The sequence below is a fragment of the Lycorma delicatula genome, chromosome 1, assembly GCF_047948215.1.
Source record: "Lycorma delicatula isolate Av1 chromosome 1, ASM4794821v1, whole genome shotgun sequence".
Taxonomy (NCBI): Eukaryota; Metazoa; Arthropoda; class Insecta; order Hemiptera; family Fulgoridae; genus Lycorma; species Lycorma delicatula.
Window position 1 is genome coordinate 26,967,376 of NC_134455.1, and position 27,300 is coordinate 26,994,675.

The 27,300-nt window shown below is 30.9% G+C and overlaps 1 protein-coding gene across 1 annotated transcript in view; it reads right to left on the reverse strand.

The window, feature by feature from the left end:
- LOC142318065 (protein Skeletor, isoforms B/C) overlaps nucleotides 1-27,300 on the reverse strand; it is a 395,343-nt gene that overhangs the window by 128,725 nt on the left and 239,318 nt on the right. The window contains exon 4 of the mRNA XM_075354590.1: nucleotides 13,786-13,897. Within this exon, the coding sequence (XP_075210705.1) occupies nucleotides 13,786-13,897 (112 nt within the window). The remainder of the gene's footprint in view (nucleotides 1-13,785; nucleotides 13,898-27,300) is intronic.

The window sequence follows — 27,300 nt, forward strand, 5'->3', positions numbered from 1 at the left end:
AATTTTTACTTGTAATTATTATTCTCACAAACATGACTTTAATGTACACGGGTATCCAGGGAGTAGAGTGCCCTGGAATGAGAGGAAGGTCGAGCGAAGTGAGCTATGACCGGGTAAACATCCCTTGACTGCTATGGGAAACGCAAATAACTATACAGAGCGAGCGAAGACGAGACGGGGGTTCATATAAAACTGAATACTTTTCTCTTCACATTTCGGACAAAAAAATTACTTGTATGCACGTCTGAATTTCATAAAGTTGACCTTTTTTGTATGGTGATCACCAGGATAATTACTAAGTAGTAATCACCACAACCGCTTTAGCCGATCATTGTTTTCTTTTATTTATATTTATATAAATTATTATTATATACTAGCTCTACCCGCCACGCTTCGCTGTGGCACATTGTGGTTGCATGGATGAGAAATGAGAAACAAAACAAAGCATACGTTTCATAGAAGTTTAATTTTGCAATACTTGTGGATATACAATATTTTTTTGTTTTTCCACTGTCTGCGTAGATATAAAGGCTATCTGGTTTGCCGACTCGGGAACACGCAACATATAGTTGCCCATGTGAGAAGCAATCCGCATCTAAATCTAAACCACACAATTCTAAAGATTGACCTTGAGCTTTATTGATTGTAATTGCAAATGCCAATCGAATTGGGAATTGCAATCTTTTAAATTAAAATGGTGTATCGGTCGGGATTATGGGTAATCGAGGAATGAGGACATCTTCACCTTTGAAAGGCCCCGTTAAAATCGTTGCTTCCACTACGTTATTCATCAATTTTTTAACTGCAAGTCGCGTGCCGTTGCAGAGTTTTGGCTGATTAATATTCCGCAACAGGATAATTGTCATTTTTTGATCGAACCGTTGCTAGAATCAATCTAATGAGGAATGTTTTCCCAGTTCCTCCTGGCGCATCCAAGAAGAAGGTCCCCCCAACTCCGTCATTTATCATTTACATTATGCGATCATAAATGCCTTTCTGTTCACGCGTTAATTTGAGAATGTTTGATCGGACATATGACCGAAGATCAACAATGTTGTAACTCTGTTCACGGCGTAAATCCACATCAAATGAAGCAATCGCAGCTCGGGTGGGTGCTGGCATTCCCAATTGACTAAGAACTTTATTTGCAATAGCTAAGCACTTGTCTTCAATATTTATCAATGCTTCATTGTAAATGCCTTCTGTAAATTCCATGGTCATATTGGTATTATCTAGGCGTACTCTATGCAAAATATCCTCAGTCATATGCGATCAATATCTCTTCCATAACTCTCTGGGGGATGAAGGGAAGCAAGCGGGCAATATAATTGCGAATAATGCGCGAATTTGGTTTGGATGTGCAGTGTTGCACGCGTCATTAATACATATATCCCACTGTTGGTCGTTTTCTAATAAATTCAGAGCTTGGTGAAAGGCGAAGCTCAATCGCGACACGATCACGCAAAAGTACCTCGATTAAAGTGAATATTTAATTCAGATTGTATAATAATCTGAATCAGATGCAAGTGGATACGTTTTTTTTTTTTGTTAATAAACAATGTAATTGGGAACAGGTATTGTTTCACGTGTGACTGCGGTTGTTGTTAGCTCGAGTATTCCCCTCGCTTCCGGCGCGGTCACTGGTACACAACTGACCGTTAAAAAAACTGTTTTCTCGCGGTCGCGGGTATGTGACTGATGCGAAAAATAAATAATAATCTTTGATGCGGGTTATATATCGTGCTAAAATTTGAGCTCAATCGGTGCAGAACATTTTGAGTTTTTGAAGCGTACACAAACGAACTTAACATTTTTATATATAAAGAAGATTTGTGGGCTGCGATAAAAGCCCTTAAATCGTGCGAAAAAACACATCATTTTAAATGCTTACAAAAGCGGAGTAATGCTTACAAATTACAGAATAATCAAACGGCGTTGATTTCAGATGTTAATAAACTGCTAACGTAAGTAGAAGTTGTGCTGCTTCAGTGTACAACGTGATTCTCGAGTATGAATCTACTAATGAATTACGGTCTCCAAAGAAAACAAAACTTTGAATTATTTAGAAATAGTTTAGCGGTGTATTATGTCCTTTGGAAGAGAATTCGGTTATTGTCTTCGACAACGCTTCTTATCATTAAACGAAAAGAATTCCAGCCGTGTTATAGAAAAACAATGATATCAAAATGTGGCTTAGTTCAAAAGGAATAATTTCTGAAGAGGTTTAAGTTAATGTTCAATCATTGCAAAGGGTTTCGCGTATTAAAAGTAATTATAGTCCGTATAAAATTGGTTTGACACAGAACGTCATATTGGTAAGTCGTGTTTTTATTTGGCTCCTAACGAATATGTTTGCCGGCCTCCGTAGCGCGAGTGGTAACGTCTCGGACTTTAATCAGGTGGTTCCGAGTTGGAATCCCGGTCAGGCATGGCATTTTCATACGCTATATATCATTCATATTATCATCTGAAGCGATGCATAACGGTGGTTTCGGAGGTTAGAAAAAAACAAAAAAAAACAAATACTTAGTTGTATGGTTTCAGTGTTAATATTTGTGAATTTTGTTCTTTGCTTTTACATAGCAAAGAACGCTAAATGACCAAAAAACGATTGTTTGGTTATATATATGTAAAAAAATAACCTAACAAAGGATTTTTTGGTCATTATGTAGAGATATTATTTTCTGTGTATTTGGTTATTTCGACTTTTTTTGTTTGCATAGTCTTAAGTCTATCTGGGCTATAAGAAAGTTGGGTGTTTTAATTTATTTACTGTAAGTCATCCTTCTTGGTGGCTTTTCTTTTTGTTTTGGTGTTTTTTTAAAATAAAATACAGATGTTTTAGCTCTTAAATATAATTCAAAGAAATTTATTACTTAATCAGTTGTGATTTTGTTTACATTGGCAACGGCCGTACGGGCTCTTTGTGATTGGTCGTTGTGTTTGACAGCGGCCATCTTGCATTGATCTGATTGGTTTTCCTTTGTTTACATTTCCATCTGATTTATTAGCCTCTTATTTATTAAAAAACTGTACAAATTAAAAATAGATAGATAGATTTATTAAAAATAGATGAAAACAATCTTTGATGCGGGTTATATATCGTTCTAAAATTTGAGCTCAATCGGTGCAGAACATTTTGGGTTTTTGAAGCCGTACACAACGAACTTAACATTTTTATATACATAGATATACATTTTCTTTGTGATTTCCTTTACACATTATTATTGTGCAAGAATAATTAACAGAAATCGGCGTGAATACTACGTACGCGATACCTTTGCAAAATAATGCATTATACTATAAAATGTTAACATAAGATATGAAACGACAATATCAATTAGAGTTTTCGATGCTTTTTGTACTTTAAACTACTGTATAAATTTACCATTTTCCATACAAGTAAGATTTTATTGTAAGGTTTTTTAAATTTTCAGAGTAATATTCTATCAGTTAGGCGACATAACTTAAAATTAGAACAAAGAATTTAAGCGTGATGGCGAAAAATTATAACTTGCAAAAGGTGATGTTTAAGACGGAAAACTCGTACTATAAAGGCAAGAGTTCTTATAAATTGTAATTAAAAATCAGTGACGGATTTACCATAAAGCAAAACAAGCAGCTGCTTGAGGCCTCACTTTGACAGGGGACTCGAAGTAAAAAATTTCGAAAAATAAAAGTAAAATTAACAAAAAATAAAGAATATATTTATAATACTTTATGTATTACTTTTATAACTTATGTATAATTGTAATTGCTATCTTCAATTATGTAAAAGCTTAATTTATATTTATAGCATAGATTATTAGCATTAATAGCATTAGATCCCGCGCGTCATTTCCATGTGTAACAAAAGATGGCGCCTTGGTCAAACGTTTTGTTCGTCTTTGTCTAAACCGGCAGAGTTCTTAAAGCATCTTGTTTCGTTGCTTGAGTCAAAGATACAAGGTATGTATTCGAATTATACTATATAAAAATTCAAACGAAAAATTAAGGTCGATAAAATTCATTAAAAAATGTATCAGGTTGTGTCTGATTATTTCTGTTATCATAACTAATATGTTTATAAAATTAAATTTTGTAGGATAATAGGCAATTGGAACTTACGGGGCCCATGGAAACATCTTCGACTACGTTTATTAAATATCGTTTATCCAATTGATGACGGGTTTTCTGGTTAGTTTTTCATAGCATATTTAAGTCTGAATAAGGTTTCTAAAAATGATGCAACACAATTTAAATTTAATTTTAGCAAAACTTGTTTTTATTAGTTTAAAACAATTATTATATTAATTTTTTTTTTAATGTTAACTAATATTTGTTTTTATAGATTATTCCCACAAAATCATGAAAAGATTCGACAGTGGTTTCCAGAAACGAAAAAAAAGCAGCTGTAGAAGAATCCGCCAAAAAGATTCCCAAAATAACACAGTTTTTTAAAAATGAACCCGATGTCTCGCCTCTAGAAGAAAATCAGCCGATTGAAGAGAATCTTCCGAGTACGAGTACAAGCCCGAACGATATGAGGCCAGAAGACGTTCCGGATTCTTCAGCAGACACCTAGACACTCGCAAACGATCTGCTAATTCCTAACCGCGGTAACGACGTTGGCCTGTGGCAAAAATTGTTAGAAATTGATATCGATTATTGGATTCGTAAAGGTCCCAGCGAATGTCATCATTCTGATGGGCCATTTGACAACTCTACACGAGTGTTTAATGAGACGACGCGACCTGTACAGCGAATATTTTTTTAGAGTCTAAAATGAACGGAGAACGTTACCGGAGAGAGGTTAGTTTACTCTCCGCAAACAGGCAATGTTTATTGTTTTGTCTGTTTATTGTTTAGTCCAGGCATTACTTGTTTCAGCGCTGGTAGGTTTTCTGACTGGCGAAATTGTCATGACGTGCAAAGACGCGAAGGAAATCAAAAACATAGAGATGCACAACTGATGTTTTTAATTAGGCAAAGACAGCAAAACGTTTCATGTAATCTAACCCAACAATTAGATAAGGAACGAGAATACTGGGTAGAAGTTTTGAAGCGGGTTCTTGCAGTAATTTGAACTATAGCGCAGCAAAGTATAGCTTTCAGAGGAACGAATGAAAGGTTCGGAGAATCACGGTGTGGCAATTTCATTAGCTTACTCGAACTTGTAGCACAATTTGATCCGTTTAAAAAAAATCACATCGATAAGTATGGCAATTGTGGCAGTGGTAATACATCTTATTTATCCAAGACAACTTGCGATGAATTAATTCATTTAATGGCGAATAAACTTCGGTAATCGATTTTCAATCATATAGTTAAAGCGGGGAACTTTAGTATTTCAGTTGATTCCACGCCAGACATATCCCACATTGATCAGTTGAATATTATCGTGCGTTACGTGTGTTCTGAAATTGGTCAACCTGTAGAGAGTTTTTTTACTTTTCTTGAAATAGAGAGCCACACGGGCAGGTAGTTAGCGGAAACTACATTAAATTATTTAGTAAACGGTGGACTCAATTTTGATTTGTGTAGAAGGCAGTCTTAAGATAACCCGTCAAACATGAGTGGAATTTATAATGGAATGCAAGCAGCGCTTTTAGAAGAAAACCCTTTGGCAATTTTCATACCTTGTTCTGGACACTCCTTGAATTTAGTTGGACAAGCGTCCGTTGCCTCGTGTTTAGAAGCGGTAAACTTTTTCGGAATCGCGCAAGCAATTTATGTGTTTTATGTAGCTTCGAAAAAAAGATTGTCTTTTCTCGAAAACATTTTAGGTCCAAATGCTTTGAGCTTAAAAAAATTATCGCAAACTCGGTGGAATGCACAGAGCTATCTGCGATAGCTCAAAACTATGATAAAATAGCTAATACTTTCCAAGCGATTGTGAACGATTGTTGTTTCGATGGCCAAACGCGCAACGAAGCGTCGAATTTATTGAAAAGTATGGAAACGTTAGAATTTGTTTTCATGATGCTTTTTTGGCAATCCGTCCTTCAGGAATTTGAGAAAGTATCGGTTACTTTACAAAACCCATCCATTTCACTTGAAACGTGCGCCAACTTGTACACTGTACTAATTTCATATGTACAGAACTTCCGAGACAAATTTTCCGAAATTGAAGCTGAAGCAAAAAAAATTGTTTCTGGTGCCGAATATAAGTCGGCCACGCAAAGAAGAAGACGTCGCAGAACGCAATGTAACGATGGGTCCGCCTCTGATGCTCTTGAAAATTTATCTCCGAGTGATTCATTTCAAATAAAATCATTTATCGTCATGATGGACTCCCTGTCAACTAACTTGAAACAACGCGCATTGGCGTATACAAACATCGCGGATAAATTTTCATTTCTTGTCAATCTTAACGCGTCGTACGATGATATTACAAAAAGCGTTGAAAAATTGATCGCCGACTATCCAAATGATGTTAATATGAACATTGTAAGTGAAATTGAAAATTTTCACACTTACGTAAAACAGGTATACGGAAACGAACCCACTAAAACGTTTTTAGATCTGTATGACATCATTTTCAAAGATGAGTTGTTTTCCGCTTTTCCTAATGTAGAGTGTCTCGTGAATCGTTTTTTAACTCTGCCGATAACTAATTGTTCCGGAGAAAGGTCATTTAGTAATTTAAAACGAGTGAAAAACTACTTGCGATCATCTATGGGTCAAGAAAAAGTGAATGACCTTAGTTTACTTTTTATCGAGAAAGAAAAGCTTCACAAAATGAACTTTGACGATGTCATTCAAGATTTTGCAGCAGAAAAAAGTAGGAAGAAACTGTATGTACTGTACATAAAACTGTAAATAAAATAAATATTTATTTGAGCTTTCTTTTATTAAAAAAAAAAAGGAGAGAGAAGACAAAAAGTTTATCCAGGGTGGAGGGGGGGCCTCAAAAATATACATTTGCATGGGGCCTCGTCCAAGATAAATCCGGCACTGTTAAAAATCTATCGCTTTGGTCCTTTTACATTTTTAAGGAACTGATAAATTTATACTACAGTTTCACTAGATTTTAAATTTTCTTGGAAAGTCTACATACCCAAGTCTGAAGGTCTTTTTACGCCCCTTTTCTTTTAATACTTTTTAACCCACTTCTTTGTGTTTATAAGTCGCAACGGTGGCCTTTCAAATTAATTAAAGCATATGTACAGAATAAGATTAGTTCTGCTTTTTAAGACTACCCGCATTCCAGGAGTAAGGGACTACCAATATTATTGCGTTATTGACATTAAAGACAAATTGGATTTACTTAAAAAATACCCATATTTTTTAAATGATTTCTAGAGGTACACCTCTAATTAGAATTTGACAGTATTCCTGGGACCATCTGCATTATCTAATAACAGATTTTTACTGCGTTCTTCAATCAGAAACGTGTGAAATTTAACAATGTTTCCAAGAGCTATATAGTTTGAATATTTTCTTAGAGATCCATTACTTTATTATAAGTTTAGCTAGTGTTTTATTAGTTCGGAAAATAATTTGGGCTCAATACATGGTATATCTTTTATCTCGCCAGAAAGTATACCTTTTCGCTAGATTTTACAGCTGAAATTCTAAATACTCATCGTATTTCTACGTTATGGATTAAAATTTGACTAATAGATTGTAGTACTCAGACCACTAATCTGAGTACTTCATTTTACAAACAGATCATTTTCTGCAAAATATTTTGCGATATTTTTAATAAACTAAGAATTTAATGATACAGAAGTATCTATGTACATTATAAATCATTAAAGAAAAGTCTACCTTATCAGAAAGGATTATGATTATTACCTATCGTTTCAGGTTCGAAATTCATAAAGATGTTAACACAAAAAATACATAAAGAGTTATTTACCATTGCAGATTCTAGTAAGTAATATTTCAAAACGTTTTTTGATACTGAATATGACAAAAGACTACAGCAAAAAACTTTTTAAAAGAAGAGAAACACTTTTCTCCTCATTAAAAATTGTTTCTACAATAGCAAAGTTCTCACCCGAACTATGAAGGGTGCGCTGAATGCCACAACATCAACTAGTCACATTTTTTAAAATAAAACAAACGAATGAGTGCTCGTAGTAGAAAATGCAATAACAATCGCTTTTTTGTCCATATACTGTCGGATTTGAAATTTTTATTGTTTAATTTACAGACAGTGAGTGAAAAGATGTCATACTGATCAAACCGAAAACATTCAGTTAGCATAAATTAAACTACGAGTTTAGTCGGTAGTTATCTAAACTTAAAGCAATGCGGTAACAATCGGTAATAATAGCTGAATTACATTTTTTAATGACCAAACAAACTTGATTTTATTAAATCACAAAGAAAAATTAATAATTTGAAATTTAGCATTTTAAATCGTGATTTCAATTATATTCATGAAGTTTAATAATCTATTAAAATACTGTTACGAAATTTATTAAACATTAACAGCCAAAATTTCCGGCGTTTCTTAATGTGTCAAATCATATTTTTTGGAAGTAAACTCATTTAAAATTTAAAAAATTCTCCTACCCGATTTATATTAGTTTTAATTTGCTTTTGCGTTTGAAGAAATATTTGTCTAGAATACATTCTCAACGAGTAAACCACTAAGAGGATTTTCCCAAATGTGTTGTAGAACAACGTATGTATTTTTAAATGTTTTTCTAGAAGATCTGTTACAGATTTTATTGGTATTTCTTTAATTACTTTCAAACATGAGACTAGCTGCTTTTCGTGATAGAGTATTGAAGTACTGTTATGATGATTAGAATTGAAAAGAATTATTTCTTAATTTCATTAAATTATATTTAATGTAATGTGATAAAATTATTTATAAAACAGAAATATTGTTATATAAATTAATTATTTTTCAAAATTATGGATATTTTATATATTTATGTAATATATATATATATGATCTAAATAACATTTTAGATTTTTTCTGATTATTAACTTGTTACGATTTCGTTAAAACACATGTAACGACTTTAATAAAAGTTAAGTTTTTATTTCAACCGAGATTAAGCTGTAGACTGTCTTTGTCTGCGTTTTCACCCTTTCATCTTTGTGAGCATTTTTTTCTTCACTTTTAAGAATTAAATATGAAAACTTTTTTCAAACAGATAACACACTTCTATCAACAACTTTTTAATTAGAAAATCATTAAGCCAGAACAATTTTATAAATCTTGTCAAAAGCTTTTTATTTTTTTTAATTTCACGCAAATATTCCTCTCCTATGTTACAGAAAAATGGATTTAGTATTTTATTAAAATGCATCTTTACAGAAAAAAAAGCTTCCTAGAAACAAAAATTAAGTCTAAATAATTTGAAACAATTTATCTTTTCATTTTTATTTTCTGAATTTTGAGCCGGAGTTCCGCCCCTCTGGCGGTCGTTTTATTATTCCTTTTACGATGTTGGATATTTTATAATAAAGAGAAAAAGAACAGTTTAATTCAAATAACTTTTTAAAAATTGCCCCGTCAATTTGTTCGTGCAAACATTTGTTTAGTTTTTGAGGTGGTGTGGTTTAACAAATACTTTGTTTAAGTAAAATCAGTTGATACAACATAATACAGCTGGTTTTAGTGTGATAATTTTTCAATTTATTGATGATATAAAAAAATATAATTAATTTTTAATACAAAGATAATATTACTGCGAACATTATTATCCTAAATGATTGCGACTATCCATTATTATTAAAAAGAGCATCGCCGTAGAAAAGATCTATTACAAGCCTCAAACCGTACAAAAGTTTTTCTAATAAGATCACATATTAACCAGTTCTTTTTACATTGTAGTTAAGTCCATTCAACAGATGAAAAGGGAAGTGGAACGAAAAGGCTCGGTCAGATTTTATAAGGGTGAATTGAGAATGATGTGGATGCAACGTGTAATCTAAAATCATTACAGGGGACGTTTCCCTCATTGTTACCGGCAGCACTAAGCTTGATTGAGTGAAAACTGGGTAGAAAGATAACTTTTGATGTACTTCAATACACTAGCACACTACCAGTTCCCCAGTTTCCATTATTGATGTTTCTTAATATTACTTTTTACGTTTTGCACAAGTAAAAATAAGTTAAATTAAAGAAGCGCCATTTTTTGTTTGTTTTAAAACAACAACATAAAATACAATCAGATACCATTTATATGTATATCAGGTTAAACATGAAAATATTAATGAAACGATAAAAAAAATAATTATATAAAAATATACGTAATAATTCAATTTTAAACGAGACAGTATTCAAACCATATTATACTACAATCGCTTTTAAAAATAATGAAACAGCATATTTTCATCCTTTCGTAATATCATACATTTTTTATCATCATTTATTTGAGTTTTAATGGAAAAAAAATTCAATTTAATTGTAACCGTTGAAAGCATAAATGTAAACAGATGTGCTTAATCTAAATAAAATTTTACCTTATCCGTAAAAACCGAAAACCGAAATATTTAAAAATAAAACATCACAAAAATTTGCGGAGTAACATGTAATAATACAAAGAAAATGTTACAAAGAAACTGCACTGAAAACAACTAAATGTGTAATAATGAGTAATAGTAAACTAATATACAAAAAAGTGGTTTAGACAGAAGAATATAAAATTTTACTAGGTAAAATTAACAACTTGAAATAAAAATAATTTATTTGTCTTAAATTTAATTAATTATGTGAATATTAATTTAATTTTTAATTTATGCGTGTTAAATATAGCATTGTATTCCAATCAATCATCTAGAGCCTATATTAAATGATATGAAATATGAAACATATTAGGGTTGAGTTGAAAATCCAACAATCATAATTCGGTTAAAGTTTCTTCATATTCTCCCGGTATATCTTTCGTTAGGAACGCAACCCTCTGGTAATATTAATCAAATCTTGCGCGCTTTTGAAAGGTGACATATTATCAAGTGTTGTAGAAATTTTATGAATATATTAGTTTATTTGTTAAAAATTTATTGCACCTTGAAATAATGAGTGAAAGTAGACAAGAAATTCGATACATTTTGAAATTTTACAACAAAAATGGAAGGATGTGACTCAGACTGCTAAAAAATAGTGATATTTATGGGTACGATGATTCAATACCAATCACTACTTCTGGCACAAAGCTGGTTCAAGACTTTTCAATTTGGAAATTTTGATGTTAATGATACGCCTCGCCAGTGACTGAAAAAGTCGATTAAATCATGGAAAAAATTGAGCAAGACCGGCACATTAGCGGAGTAAACATCGACCGCTAAACACTTTTAAACCGTTTGAAGAAAGCCGGTAAGGATAAAAACCTTGATATTTGGATGCCACGTAACCTAACAATGAAACATTTAATGGATCGAATTTCCATTCGCGAATTATTACTAAAGCGGAACGAAATCGAATTACTTTTGAAACGGTTCATTATTAGCTATGAAAAATGGATCACGAACGACGATATTGCACGGACAAGATCGTGGTCGAAGCAAGATGAGCTCCACAAACAGTGATAACTAAGACTGACCCCAAGAAAAGTGATTCTCGCTTTGTGTGCGCGTGCGTGTGTGTGTGTGTGTGATTATAAAGGAATTGTTCATTATGAGTTGCTGCCGCCCGTTAAAACGATCGATTCTAACCTCTGCTGTCATCAACTGGGAAGATTAAGCTAAGCAATCGGGATAAAGCGACCAGAATTGATCGATAGAAAGTGTCATCTTCCATCACTACAATGCCAGACCACACACAGTTTTGGTGATGCGTCGAAAATTGAAAGATGTTGGCTGAGAAGTTTTGATTCATCCACCGTATAGTCCTGAACTTGCACCGACAGACTACCACTAGTTCCGGTTTCTTACAGGTATAAAGTTGGCTTTAAAAGAGGCCTGTGAAAATTACTTACCGCAGCTTTTCATCCAGAAAACATAAAATTTCTACAGTGACGGGATTATGATTTACCTCAAAAATGGAAAAACTTGGTCAATTGAAACGCATTTGAAATATAAAAAGTCTTTTTTCCCGTCTTTATATTATAAAAGTCTACTTTGAATAAAACTGCTGTTTTATTATTAAATGTGCGAAGTTTATGAGATAAACGTTTCCTTAATTTTAACCTCCGAGACCAGCTGCTAGTCAGGTGGTCCCGGACTAGCATCGGCATATTGATGCTACTAGCTCCGGGATAATCTGCTAGTCAGAACTCGCACGGCAAAGAAAGAGCATTTCCTCCTGCTTACTCCTATCTTATTACATGCCGTTTCCTTAATAATCAAACCTAAGTAATCCATCCCATCATTCTCCTTAATCAGCATCTCATAACGCACCAGACGCTTCAACCTAGATTGAAAGTGCAGGTCATCATTTCTGGGGAACAATAACTTGGAGAATAGTGGAAAAATTCCATTTTGAGCTCTGAAAATAGCGATTTTTGTAATCAATCGTTTCCCGTATTATACGGTTAGAAAATGTTACTGGAACTTCTTTAAAATAACTAAATTTATAATATAAAAACCCAAAAAGAACCCAAAAGGTACCCAAAAAGAATCAGCTACAGAGAGAGTCCCCATTATCATTCTCAACATAAGCGAATTCTTTCTGCTTATAATACAACGTAATACTGAAGTGAAATAGGCGTTTTTACGATTTTACATTTACATAAAATATCCTAATACTATTTTAAATTTTACTAATCATTATGTTAAAGAATGATATTTAAATATCAACAAACTGAATAAAGAATTTATGAAGTGATTAATTTAAATTCAAAGTTAACAATAATAGTGTACTTTCAGGCTAACTGCATCCGATTATTTCAGCTACGAGATGAATTATGTTAAATTTAATATAAATTGAGAATAATATTAAACCGTAATTCAGACTAACTTGTAAGGTTCATGAGTTAAGAAGCGACAGTGACCTAATTTGTAGCCATGAAGGCCTGCCTGGTAGAAGCTGATAACAAGTATAAGCAAGAATTATAGTCATGACGTTCAAACAATTTGCAATTAAGTCAAACTATACTCCATTCGACAATACAATTAAAAATAAACTTTGCATAATTTATTTATAAATTATTCGCAAGATGTAACCTAAAATTGAAACTGGACAAAATTTATTCCACCCTATAAGAAAATTAATTTGAAAATGTATAACTATATTGAAATATATATAAAAGGTGTAATAATAAACTGAGGCAAACAATAAGAATAAGTGTCCTATAATCTTAACAGATTAAACATGCAATGAGAAAATGTGATTTAAAAAACCAAAGGTTAAAGGGCGATTTACAACAGTTTCTCCTGTAAAAATTGTCCGTGTAAAAGTATGTATACTTTTATACGAACTACAGAAGAAAATGGGACCAATCGTAAACTTCAAGTAATACAGGAGAAATTTTTATTTACTTTTTATTTTCATTTTCTTTTTATTTACCTATTTTGAAAGATTACTTTTATTTTTCATAGTTATAATATTTACAATATAAAAGGTGTTCAGTTTCCAAATTGAGTGTGATATTTTCAGAAACAGCCTGAAAACTGTCATTACATATATAAAATACATGTCTTAATTGTTTTAATTTATAGAACTCATCTAGTATACATTATCAGTGATTAGTCATGGGTTTAGAAGATTAGCAGTCTTTTTGTAGGATTAACTTTTTTTTTATATCCTATAATGTTGACTCACAGGTTAAATTATAGGATTTTAAGCCGTATTGTAATCTAAAGAATAAATAAATGAAAAATATAACAATAGCCTTTTTTTAGGATTCTGTAAATAAGTGTAATGATAAAGAGTACTGTTAGTTATATGAAACTTACTGTGAACCGCCGGCACCAAACTGAGAGCCATTTAATGTCCCGGATGCGTTTTCCTAAGGGAAGTCGGAGTATTACATCCTGTCTGTTGAATTTTTCTAAAACCGGTGGGTCTCTGGAAAAACAAAATACACAGTAATAATATTTAGTTATTGCTATCACGCACATTTAAAATTACAATGCTGTAGTTTTTTTTTTTTTAAATAAAAAAGTCGCTTTGGCGAAAATATTTTAGGAGAAATACTCTCCTGATTATCTGTTACTCAAGAAGTCTGCAGTACTAATTTACAAAATACCTCAAATTCAAAAGAATACATGAAGTCAGTGATTACATAATCATTTGATTTTATAAACCAAATGAATTTCTTAAATTGTTAAATTAAATGTGAATTCATCTTCAAGAGTTAAATACGCTGATTTCTAACTAAAAATAAATTTTAAGACGCTATTTATTGGATCAGAATCAAGTTACGATTTTGTTACAATAACCGAATTCGATAAATGGGTTTCCAAGGAATCCATTAATCGATATGGAAACCAATTTTCAGATAAATCTTATAGAGCTCTCAACTTAGTACTCAGATGTTTTAGACAACTTGTGCAAACCATCAGTTTTATACTTGATATGGTATTTTCAAGAGCCATTTGAAAGCTGTTGATTTTATTAAATATCCATTATACTAAGAATCAAATTAAACAAGTAGGCGTTTTATTATGGACTCTGAGGTGTTACAATAGGAAATAAATATAATCTTTAAATTAACCCGACCTATGAGTACATGAACTGATTTGACATGTCATATTTTACGTATTAAAAATCAAAGAACAGAACTATTAGAAAGATAGATGGGTTTGCAAATAAAAAAGCTGACAATAAAGTTTTTATATTTTCCTGAAATTATTTCTTTATTCTTATATAGTGGAAAAATAATGATGCATGAAAAAAGTTTAAAATATACAAAAAAATTCGATATTTTTAAACTTTAATGTGCGCCCCCCATCAGTAAATATTACCGCCACATATTATTTTTTGGGCTACTTGCACTACTACTATGCTTAGGAGACTTAAAATAAATTCGTTTAAAAATATGCAACAAGTAAAAAAAAAAAAACAGCTTTTTTCGATTTTTCGGGAAGGGGATAGAATTTGGAGGCTATTTTTTTTTTAAATGGTAAGATAAGGATATACGTACGTACTGGTTTTAATATAAAGTGGGGTTATGTTTTGCAAAATTTTGAGAAAATTGATCCCAAAGAAACTATCAACTCCATCTGGGAGATATCAACCCCAACTTTTACCAACAAATTGCCCTATATATACGGGTCTCTGTGCCATACTTCATCAAACTCGGTTGATCCAGTCAAGTTATTAAACTTCAAATACGCCAACACACTAAGTACGTACGAAAATTAACCCCCACAACTTTTTTTTTTGTTTTTTAGAGTCCCTGGCTCATGAATCGTCTAGAAATCTAAAAAAACAAACCCCGTTTTTTGACTGATTACCATATTTTCCTTCTTGCGGCATAGCTCTATAGATATGATGCCATGAAATTAAAACCGTTTAGGTTGAGGTGCGTAGCGATAGATACCATATCCTAATATCTAAAGTCCAAATAGGAACTGTTCTGCAATATATTTCTGTATTATATATGACAAGATTCAGGCTGTTACTTTGTTTCAAAAAATAAATAAAAATAAAATAATTGGAATAAGCTGTGAGAAAAATATTCATTCAATGAGAACGTGTAAAAATTTAATTTAGAGAAACTTTTAAGTGTAAAAATTTTTTTTTTTACTTTTTTTTGTCTTGTCATGTGACTGGTTCGATGCAGCTCTCCAAGATTCCCTATCTAGTCCTAGTCGTTTCATTTCAGTATACCCTCTACATCCTACATCCCTAACAATTTGTTTTACATATTCCAAACGTGGCTAGCCTACACAATTTTTCCCTTCTACCTGTTCTTCAAATATTAAAGCGACTATTCAAGGATGCCTTAGTATGTGGCCTATAAGTCTGTCTCTTATATTAACTATATTTTTCCAAATGCTTCTTTCTTCATCTATTTGCCGCAATACCTCTTCATTTGTCACTTTATCCACCCATCTGATTTTTAACATTCTCCTATAGCACCGCATTTCAAAAGCTTCTAATATTTTCTTCTCAGATACTCCGATCGTCCAAGTTTCACTTCCATATAAAGCGACACTCCAAACATACACTTTCAAAAATCTTTTCCTGACATTTAAAATAATTTTTGATGTAAACAAATTATATTTCTTACTGAAGGCTCGTTTCGCTTGTGCTATTCGGCATTTTATATCGCTCCTGCTTCGTCCATCTTTAGTAATTCTACTTCCCAAATAACAAAATTCTTCTACTTCCATAATCTTTTCTCCTCCTATTTTCACATTCAGCGGTCCATCTTTGTTATTTCTACTACATTTCATTACTTTTGTTTTGTTCTTGTTTATTTTCATGCGATAGTTCTTGCGTAGGACTTCATCTATGCCTTTCATTGTTTCTTCTAAATCCTTTTTACTCTCGGCTAGAATTACTATATCATCAGCAAATCGTAGCATCTTTATCTTTTCACCTTGTACTGTTACTCCGAATCTAAATTGTTCTTTATCATCATTAACTGCTAGTTCCATGTAAAGATTAAAAAGTAACGGAGATAGGGAACATCCTTGTCGGACTCCCTTTCTTATTACGGCTTCTTTCTTATGTTCTTCAATTATTACTGTTGCTGTTTTGTTCCTGTACATGTTAGCAATTGTTCTTCTATCTCTGTATTTGAACCCTAATTTTTTTAAAATGCTGAACATTTTATTATTTTTTTACTTCTAAAAGTAAATCATTTGATTATATTCGGTCGATTTTAATCATGATTCGAGTACTATGTTTCGTTTTAAAAATTTAATTATAAATATAAACTAAACATTCTAATAATAAATAAAAATGTATTTATTCTAATAAAAGAATTCAATTTATACAAGATTAAATAATATTGAATTAGTAGGTAAATAGAAAATGGATTGGCTGAATTAACGAGGAAAAACAAATTTTTATTCGTTAAGTATCATTTGAGGCTTCCCTACTGAACGATTATTCAACCGCTTTACAATTTCACCTGCAAATGGCTTATAATTGTGTAATTTTATCTACGAGTATATATAAAATTTATAACTCTATTCAAATTTCACTACATCAATCCATAAACGTTGTTCAAGTTATAATAATTATTATTATTTTCTTTAATACTATAATAACCAATTAGTAAAAATAATACAAGATTTTAAAACTTATTTTTACCCTTTAATAAATTATTTTTTTTTAATTTAAGAAACATAACTTCTATGTGGATTTTAAACAAATCTCTCCTTAACTTTTATTCTAACTTTCGAACATCAATGGAGACCACTAACATCAATGACCTATAATAATTTCGCGTTTTAATATCCAATTATATTAATAAAAATCTGTAAGGGACTATTAATAATTAACTGAATTCTCTTTAACTTTTAAAAATCAGTAACGAAAAAATTCTGATTTGATCGAACAATAAAAACAAAGCCAAGGTTTACAAATCCTACTGGAATTCTATAGCTTCATTCCAGGAATACTCTTCTTTCAAACCGATATTAATCCTGAGGTTATCAGAACGTACACTGCTCTGATAGACTTTGATTTTTGTAATTGCCAAAAAAAATCTTTTTTCTTTCTTTTTCCTGTTTAGCCTCCGGTAACTACCGTTTAGATAATTCTTCAGAGGATGAATGAGGATGATACGTATGAGTGTGAATGAAGTGTAGTCTTGTTCATTCTCAGTTCGACCATACCTGAGATGTGTGGTTAATTGAAACCCAACCACCAAAGAACACCGGTATCCACGATCTAGTATTCAAGTCCGTGTAAAAATGGCTGGCTCTACTAGGACTTGAACGCTGGAACGCTCGCGAAAAAAAAATCTTATTTTCTGTTTACCTACCATGTTCATGAGACAACATGCCGTTACAGAAAATTGTTTTATCTAAAATGCTAAGTACCCTTTAACTATTAATATATCCTAGCTAGAACCCATCTTAGCTTCAATGTGACCGTTGAATGAACTCGAGACGATTACATGAGAGGTCTTTTCATACAAATCAGTATTTATCACATAAAGTGACGATTAACCTGCAGTAAATTATATGCGGTCAAAGTTTACGTGGACTCATACATTTTTATATAAAATAAAAAATTTATAATTTTACTAAACAATTAAAATCATTAGCGTTTTTATACAATTAGCTTTTGCAGAAGATTTGAAAATTAAATCAGCTCGACATAAAGCCAAAATTATTCGATGTTGTTAAATCCCAAATAATTTACATTTAAATCGTTTGAACCAACTTTACGGGCTTAAAAAAGACTTTACTATTATCACTGAGTTAATATTTATAATAAAATAATTGTACTAAAATTAAATAATAATAATAAAATAAGTGTATTGGATAAAATTTTGAGTTTGTAAGATTCAATACCCTTATATTATAATAATGTAATATCCTTGTTTTATTTATAAGAATCAACCGTTTAAAATATACGAATCTTTCAACATATTTATTTAAATGTAAATAACAAATAATCATAATGCTTACTGGTGACCCTATGTGTGTCACAAGTCACTCTCAATAATAGAATAGCCATTTTCAACGATAATAAACATCTCATACCGGGCTTACTATTTAAAATAATTTCGCGTTGCCGTCTCCAACGAACTGAATAAACATATTAGCGTGCCACGCTCGTAGAAGTAGAGGCTACATTAAATACACTAATATTAGTCTAAATATAAAGAATATTAGTCTTAAAGAAAAAAATTCTGACAGATGCTTTTTGCACCTCGTAAGTAAGGTGGGGCAGATTGAGTTAAGCAGCAGATAAATTCATCCCTTTCTGTAACAAAATAATACCTATATACATTGCTTCGACTAAATAAAAAAGTTTATTTATATAAAAATTATAACTCAATCTACCGTGAAACAATGTGATCAATCCAAAACGTTTATCATTAAAAAAAAAAACACAAATAAATTTAAAAATTTTAAAAATATTTATAACACTTCAAGTTCGTTTATTAAATATATTTTAAATTGAATCAAATATGATTGAAAATTTTGTAAATTATTATAACGAAATAAGGCATTTCTTCTGGCCTCTTAACTTACTACTTCATTACAGAGTGCATTTGTCGAGTAACCTCTAGAACAAGTTTTCTTACTCGCACTAATCTTTTAATAGATATATCTTAAAAAAAATGTAATCTATTCTCGTGAGTTCCTCTCTTTTTCTGTAATGAAATGAGACTAAATCAGATTTTAATTTTGGGCCTGTATGACTAACCGATGTAATAAGCAGAATTAATATTGATTTTGTCTTTAAAATAATGATATTATTATTACATCGTTATTATGATAAGTAATGATATCAATATTATTAAAAAAATTGGAGTTGTATAAAATATTTTCCTTTTGGTTACCCATAGCAGTCATTCTACTAAAGTACGAGTATAGAGAAAAAAAATTAAAGTTTCTTTAAACGTAAAAGTTGTTATTTGATGATTTTTCCCAATATTAGTTTCACAATATTATAATTAATTTTATTTCTATTACATATAAACTTAAAAATAAATATCCTATTATAATAATATGGTTCATAATCGGATTTTATGTCTGTGCAATTCAGATTATGTTAATCATTTTAATACAGTAACAAACTGGATTCAAAAATACTCATAGTGTTTTTGTAAAAATGAAAATAATATCTTGATGGGTTTTATTCCTACTTCTATAACCAGTTACCTGAGTACATCGAAGATTAAACGGATAATTATTTTGTGATAAAAAAATACCAATTTACTGATAAATTCTAATTTAAAATAGTGTTCCGTTCCATGTCGAGCCGTCCGGTGCTGCGATCTAGTGGGTGCTGGCGCTCACCGGAAAGTTAAGGCGTACTAGCATTCTATGTTAGAATCCCGCACATTGTGGTCGCATTTTTCATTTCGTCCGGATGGACAATCAGTATTACTCATAGTTACTAGCATTCAGCACTCAAATCTGATCCAAGGCGATCACGTCATACTTTTAGTGCGGATGGACTCCATTCTTTGTTCGGATGAACGTTAGCGTTAATGTTGCATTTAATTTTATATTTTTTATTTTTATATGTCAAGTTATACGTTATGTTACAATTCATTTCATTAACTGTCAAGATAATAGTTCATTAAACCATTATTCAACAAGCAACAAGGCGTTATCTTCATTCATCATCTATGAACATACAGTCCAGCCCCGCTCTAAAATTTACCAAATAGTGAATAGTGATATCGATTTAGTATTAAATAACTTTATTAAAAATAAGCGAAATGTATCGTATTAAAAAAATTGAGATAACTTTTATTGTACCAGATATTACAGGCAATTTTAAAATTAAATCAACAGATAAATTACATTATATGATTGATTAAGAATCGGAGAATTCCGGTAACTTCATCGATTAATTGATAATTTCGATATTTATTTCTTAGACAATCAACATTCTGTTCAGCAGTAGCTGTAAATTACGTTTAAAAGCGGGTGATTTAAAATTATAGAGTAAAAGTAAGCTTACCAGATTTAAGTATGAGGGTGTAAAATGATTATTAAATTGTACCGTTTGTTGGAACTAATAATGAATACACTGTAGCGTATAACGTTATACCGAAAATTCCTTTTCTTATTTTTATAAAATACTGATACGGTGGATTTAGTCGAGTGATTACGTGTCACAGAAAAGGAAACTGTTTTATTGGTTAAGGGATGTAAGAGCATCTCTTAACATCCACCAAAAGGGATCATCCTGGATATCTACCCTACGAAGTCTATTCATGATATCCAAATCACTGAAGCTATCGCTGACTATGCGCTACATAAAACGGAAGAATAATAGTTATAATAACAATAACAATATTATTAAATTCATTACTATCAATATCCCTTTAGTCACGAATAAAATCATAATTTTCCCTATCATTGTAATACAGTATCTTCTTTTATTGAAATCTATATTAAATTTATTGACATTGCTATTTCGTTGTTTTATAGATTATTAATTAATTCGACCTTATTTGTTCCATTCATTTCCAAAACAATAGAAAACTATTCGTTGTACGTTAAACGTCACAATTGTGATCTGCATGGGACCTGATGTCAATAAACAAATCGATCCAAAAAAAAATTGTTACCCCATTTTGAAAAAAATCTGATGTGGACATCACACGACTTCCTTCTACGCATATTAAATTACACATACACATTTTTTTTTTTAAATGAAAAGTACATAAAAATTTATTTTATTAATATTTCTTTTTTATTGTTATAACTGAATAATTAATTATCGTAAAACGTTTTTACAATCAGAGGTTAATAATAATTATTAATAAATCGATATATTTAAATTTAAAAAAAATAGTTAAAAAAAGAGACGAAGTCTGATTCGAACCTACAAATTTTTAAAATTTTTGTCCTAAAAATGAAAATAAAATATTCAGAGTTTTTTGTAACAGTAATTTGTGTATTCTGTAGGCACTAAAATTTCTGCTTAAAATGAATAAAAAATTGTTTTTCTTAACAAAGTTTTTAATTATTACTTATGAACTGCACCGTACCAAGGCACTGGCAACGGGACTTTTGCCAAGGGTGCAAAAATCTGAAGGGCGCTAGGAACGTGAAGGAAACCTTTATTACGACAAAAAAATATAATATAAACAATAAACAAAATATCCTCTGACGATCCTCTGACTTTACGCCTTTCTTTGGGGGTTTGTCAAATACAGAGTGTACGCAACGAAGGTTGTCAACACAACACATTAATGGATAAACTCCAAATATTCTTCTTCTTTGTAGCAAGAAACTGAATATCGTCTAGATATTTTACGCGCCACAAAAGATGCTCAAGTGGAACTTGTCTGAAGTTAATAAGTATTGTAAACAAACCTTTCTGAAATGTCCTGTTCAACAATAAAATATGCTTGTAAGTGCATTGCTTTGTTACTTTTTTATTAACACCTAAAACGTGCTGAATAATTTATGATCACTGCACATTTCTTCTGTGTGAAAGGAAAATATTTAGTTGGAATAGCCTTATTACTTAAAAGATTATTATGCGATTAGCTTGATTAAGTAACATCATTGGCACAGGCCCAATTAAATACGTATTTTTATTTAAAATATTAGAAATATTTTAATTACAAATTGTTGTGCATAATTTTTCATAAGTAAAAATAAAAAAATAAAAGCTAGTAATTAGAAAATAAAAACTATTAATAGAAATTTAACTACTGATTAAACCAGACTACGAATAAAGTTTACAACAGTATAATTAAGCTTTTCTACTTGCTATAAATAATAAATTAATTACCTCCAATAAAAAAAAAAAAAAAATCTTTTCATAAACCTAAAGAAGAAGCTTTAGTAACTTTACACCTGTACAGACAGACCATACAAGCTTTAATTATACAACCATTACCTGATAAAGAATTGAAATACAAGTTCTATGCATATTTTATAAAAAGGAGTACTGAATTTTAATAGATCTTCACTTTAGAAAGATAATTCTTTGAAAGAATTATACAATAGTTATATTATTAGATACTGTTACCCTTATTATAATTTAAATTACTTTATCTAATTTAGTGTAAATAAAGTATGAAATTTTAACTTCCATATTAATCATTATACAATATAAAATAACGATCCGTTGGTCTGATACTACGGATGAGATAACTGCACATTTGTTGGATCGACACAAATATTTAACTATTAAAATGAAAATTTTTTTAAACAATAAAATTTGGTATAAAATAATGCAAAGCAATAATTCTGCAATAAAAATATTACACTGCAATAATTTTATAAATAATAAAATTATACAGAACAACTTTATTATTAATAAAGTTCCTACAAAAACAAGAATTTTCGAACTATGAAACTGAAAATCATGGGAATAAAATTCTTGTAGATTTGTCCATAAAATTAATTAATATATTCTCTTTAATAAAATAATATATAACTACAAAAAAAAATCTATATTAAATGGAATAATTACTTTGCAACTGGTATTGCAGTAAACAGTACCATTAAAAAAAAATAAATCCATTCGTAATTAAAATTGCGCAAAACCAAGTATAAAACGAAAACACACACACATACACATACAAACGGATATGAATTTTCGTTGAGGATTTCAGGTCGATGAAATAATATAGTTTATAGAGTTAATAAAGGAAAGGAAGACTGGTGAACAAGTCTTTCATGTTGAAACGAATAGAGGGATCGAAACTACAGGGTAAAGCAGATATTAAGCCAGTAAGACGGTGGTGAGTAGTAGGAGTTAATATTGTGTCTAACAGACGGTAAGATGAAAGACAGGCTAGATTACAGGATTCCTGCTCAACCAGTATGCGTGGTCATCAGCCAATTAACTTTGCAAAAAAAAAAAAAAATGAAAATAAAATTTTGTAGTATAACGCAATTTTTATGTTAGAACGAATATGTCCAATCAATCATGAATACACCACAAAGTAATCACATCAGTATGCTTTATATTGCGCTTAATTTACGAATTATGAAATAAGAATTTCTCTTCCAGTCAGTAATCAAGAGTCTTAGATTGATTTACTAGGTTTAAAGTAACTTAGTAAATTAATCTAGTAAATAACTTCGTAAATTATCATAAATCTTTTTTTTTCTTGTATTCAGTCATTTGACTGGTTTGATGCAGCTCTCCAAGATTCCCTATCTAGAGCTAGACGTTTCATTTCAGTATACCCTCTACATCCTACATCCCTAACAATTTGTTTTACATATTCCAAACGTGGCCTGCCTACACAATTTTTCCCTTCTACCTGTCCTTCCAATATTAAAGCGACTATTCCAGGATGACTTAGTATGTGGCCTAGAAGTCTGTCTCTTCTTTTAACTATATTTTTCCAAATGCTTCTTTCTTCATCTATTTGCCGCAATACCTCTTCATTTGTCACTTTATCCACCCATCTGATTTTTAACATTCTCCTATAGCACCGCATTTCAAAAGCTTCTAATCTTTTCTTCTCAGATACTCCGATCGTCCAAGTTTCACTTCGATACAAAGCGACACTCCAAACATATACTTTCAAAAATCTTTTCCTGACATTTAAATTAATTTTTGATGTAAACAAATTGTATTTCTTACTGAAGGCTCGTTTAGCTTGTGCTATTCGGCATTTTATATCGCTCCTGCTTCGTCCATCTTTAGTAATTCTACTTCCCAAATAACAAAATTCTTCTACCTCCATAATTTTTTCTCCTCCTATTTTCACATTCAGTGGTCCATCTTTGTTATTTCTACTACATTTCATTACTTTTGTTTTGTTCTTGTTTATTTTCATGCGATAGTTCTTGCGTAGGACTTCATCTATGCCGTTCATTGTTTCTTCTAAATATTTTTACTTTTGGCTAGAATTACTATATCATCAGCAAATCTTATAATCTTATCTTTTTACCTTGTACTGTTACTCCGGATCTAAATTGTTCTTTAACATCATTAACTGCTAATTCTATGTAAAAATTAAAAAGTAACGGAGATAGGGAACATCCTTGTCGGACTCCCTTTTATTACGGCTTCTTTCTTATGTTCTACAATTGTTACTGTTGCTGTTTGGTTCCTGTACATGTTAGCAATTGTTCTTCTATCTCTGTATTTGAACCCTCATTTTTTTAAAATGCTGAACATTTTATTCCAGTATACGTTTTCGAATGCCTTTTCTAGGTCTATAAACGCCAAGTATGTTGGTTTGTTTTTCTTTAATCTTCCTTCTACTATTAATCTGAGGCCTAAAATTGTTTCCCTTGTCCCTATACTTTTCCTGAAACCAAATTGGTCTTCTCCTAACACTTCTTCCACTCTCCTCTCAATTCTTCTGTATAGAATTCTAGTTAAGACGGAAATTCCTCTTTTTCATAAATATTACACACCAGTTTGTATAATCTATCAATCGCTTCCTCACCTGCACTGCGTAGTATAATTCTACAGGTATTCCGTCTATTCCAGGTTCCTTTCTGCCATTTAAATCTTTTAATGCTCTCTTTAATTCAGATCTCAGTATTGTTTCTCCCATTTCATCCTCCTCAACTTCCTCTTCTTCCTCTATAACACTATTTTCTAATTAATTTCCTCCGTATAACTCTTCAATATATTCCACCCATCTATCAACTTTACCTTTCGTATTATATATCATTAATCATAATTCTTAAATAATTTTAGAGCCGTATTACAGTTATGTTAGATCTATAAGAAAAAAAAAATGTTTAAACAAATTCTACTTTTATGAACTATATATAAACAGATTAATCCTCATCCTGTTTCATCGTTTCCTGTTTTGTCCAAGGGCAACAAACTCTTACCGCCTCAGTACACTTTACGCCAACAAAATACAAACATAAAACAGCACGTTTTTAAAAGCAGGACTAATTGAAACAAAAATCAAGCAGATTACATGCAGCTTAAAGTAAGAACATAGCCTAGTACTGTTTCACAAACAAACAAAAAAAAATCACTTTCGTCACAGGCTTTTAATCAGTTTATATTCCAGGAACTGAGCTTCTTATTATTCTTCAACTAGATTATATACCACATTCATGGAATTCGCTTCTTCATTTTCTCCTGTTTTTCCAGCACACATTTTCTGAATATTCTTTCCGACATTTTCTAATACCTTCCATCAATTTATCAGACGAACATTATGTTACCCTTATTCGTGATGAATTTCCAATTTATAATACATCTAATATTTAACTAGTTAACCTTCATTTCTTTAATCTTTCAACATTACCGGAGAACCATCTCACCTTATCTGTTGTTTAGAAACCTTAGAAGAGAATCTTATAAATTCCTTAAAATCATCGCTGTTTCCTTAAACCTGAAATGAGATTCAGGTTTATCTTACCGTTCATATTAATAATTATATTTCATCTCTACAATGATATTCTTTCTATTAGTGATCACGATTACAAATTAAGAATCGAGTCAAGTAATGTTTATAGCATCTCGATACAGTTATGCGTCTCTAGCTATCTGCTAAAGAGAGATATCTTCCCTAAGAAATAAGAGTCTGTTCCATTTACATGATCTGAGCAAGTTTATTGTGTAAACTCAATAGCAATAAGAATTGTTGTTCTTAAATAGGCTTATAGTAAGCACTGTAATATCTGAGTAAATATTCTGGAGAATATCCGAAGAAATTATATTATACATAAACTTAGTAATCAAAAATCGGATTGATGGAATGTGTAACGAATATTGAGATATTGAAACAAACTATTTTCCATCGATTGAAATTAGTGGGATCTGATACGCAGTAAGACGCAACATTATAATTAAGGTAAAGCCTTAGTATATACGGTGACTGTTAATTACGATAGTTATTGCCACCGCAGTAACCGTAAACGACACCACAATATTGTCAATGTGTAAACAGACTAAACTGTTACTGAAACGATTCTATAGTAATACTGTCACAATTCAAATCACTTTTGACGGTTGCTGCATTAACTTCTATCGTGTAAACAAAGTTTTAGCGAATATTTTATTTTTCTGAGAGCAGGAATGTTATGAATTTTTTTATATATTTTTTAACAAAAAATATCCCTGATTACGATAATAGGAAATGACGTGTTAACGTAAGCTAATAAATGAGATACAAAATAAGTATTTCCAAGAAATTCATTGTAGTAGTTTAATTCAATAACTATTACCCCACCAAACAGAAATTCCACACATTGTAGAGGCATTAACTTCCATGATATTTCCTTCATCAACTAAATGGGCTTTTAATACAATATTTCCCATTTAAATAAACTGTAAAAATTTTAAGGTACTGAAAATAATTTTCATTTTATAATTCAAATCCTTACCCTAATATGTTTGTATAAAATAAGACTGTTGTTACCAACGAATCCTGTGTAGGAATTTTTAAATTTTTAAATTCCAAAAGATTTTTCTTGTTCAGTATGATCAAGATTAACTTATTCATGAAAATATACCTTTCGGCAAACAATCTATATATTATAAAGATTAGTAACTTACTTCACAGTAAGGGTAAAAATCGAAAGTGATCTATTTTTATTTCGCATTCATTTTCTGCAGACTTCCGCAATTTTGTTTCATTACTGAAATTTTCCTTTAAAAAAATGAATAAATCTTTTTTTTTTATTATTTTTTAACGTGATTCAAACCGTACGTAACGAAAAAAGTATAAAAATACGTCCTTTTGTATAAACTTTTATCATTACTCTTATCAGATCTAGACATTTCGTAGACTAACAGTTTTTTGTTTATTGCCGTTTTGTATTAATCATAACAATTATTATTCTAAATTACAAAGTTGCTGTGTTCATTTTAATAGTGAATAATAAAATATTTAGCTTTAAAAGCAATTAAATGTAATCATTACA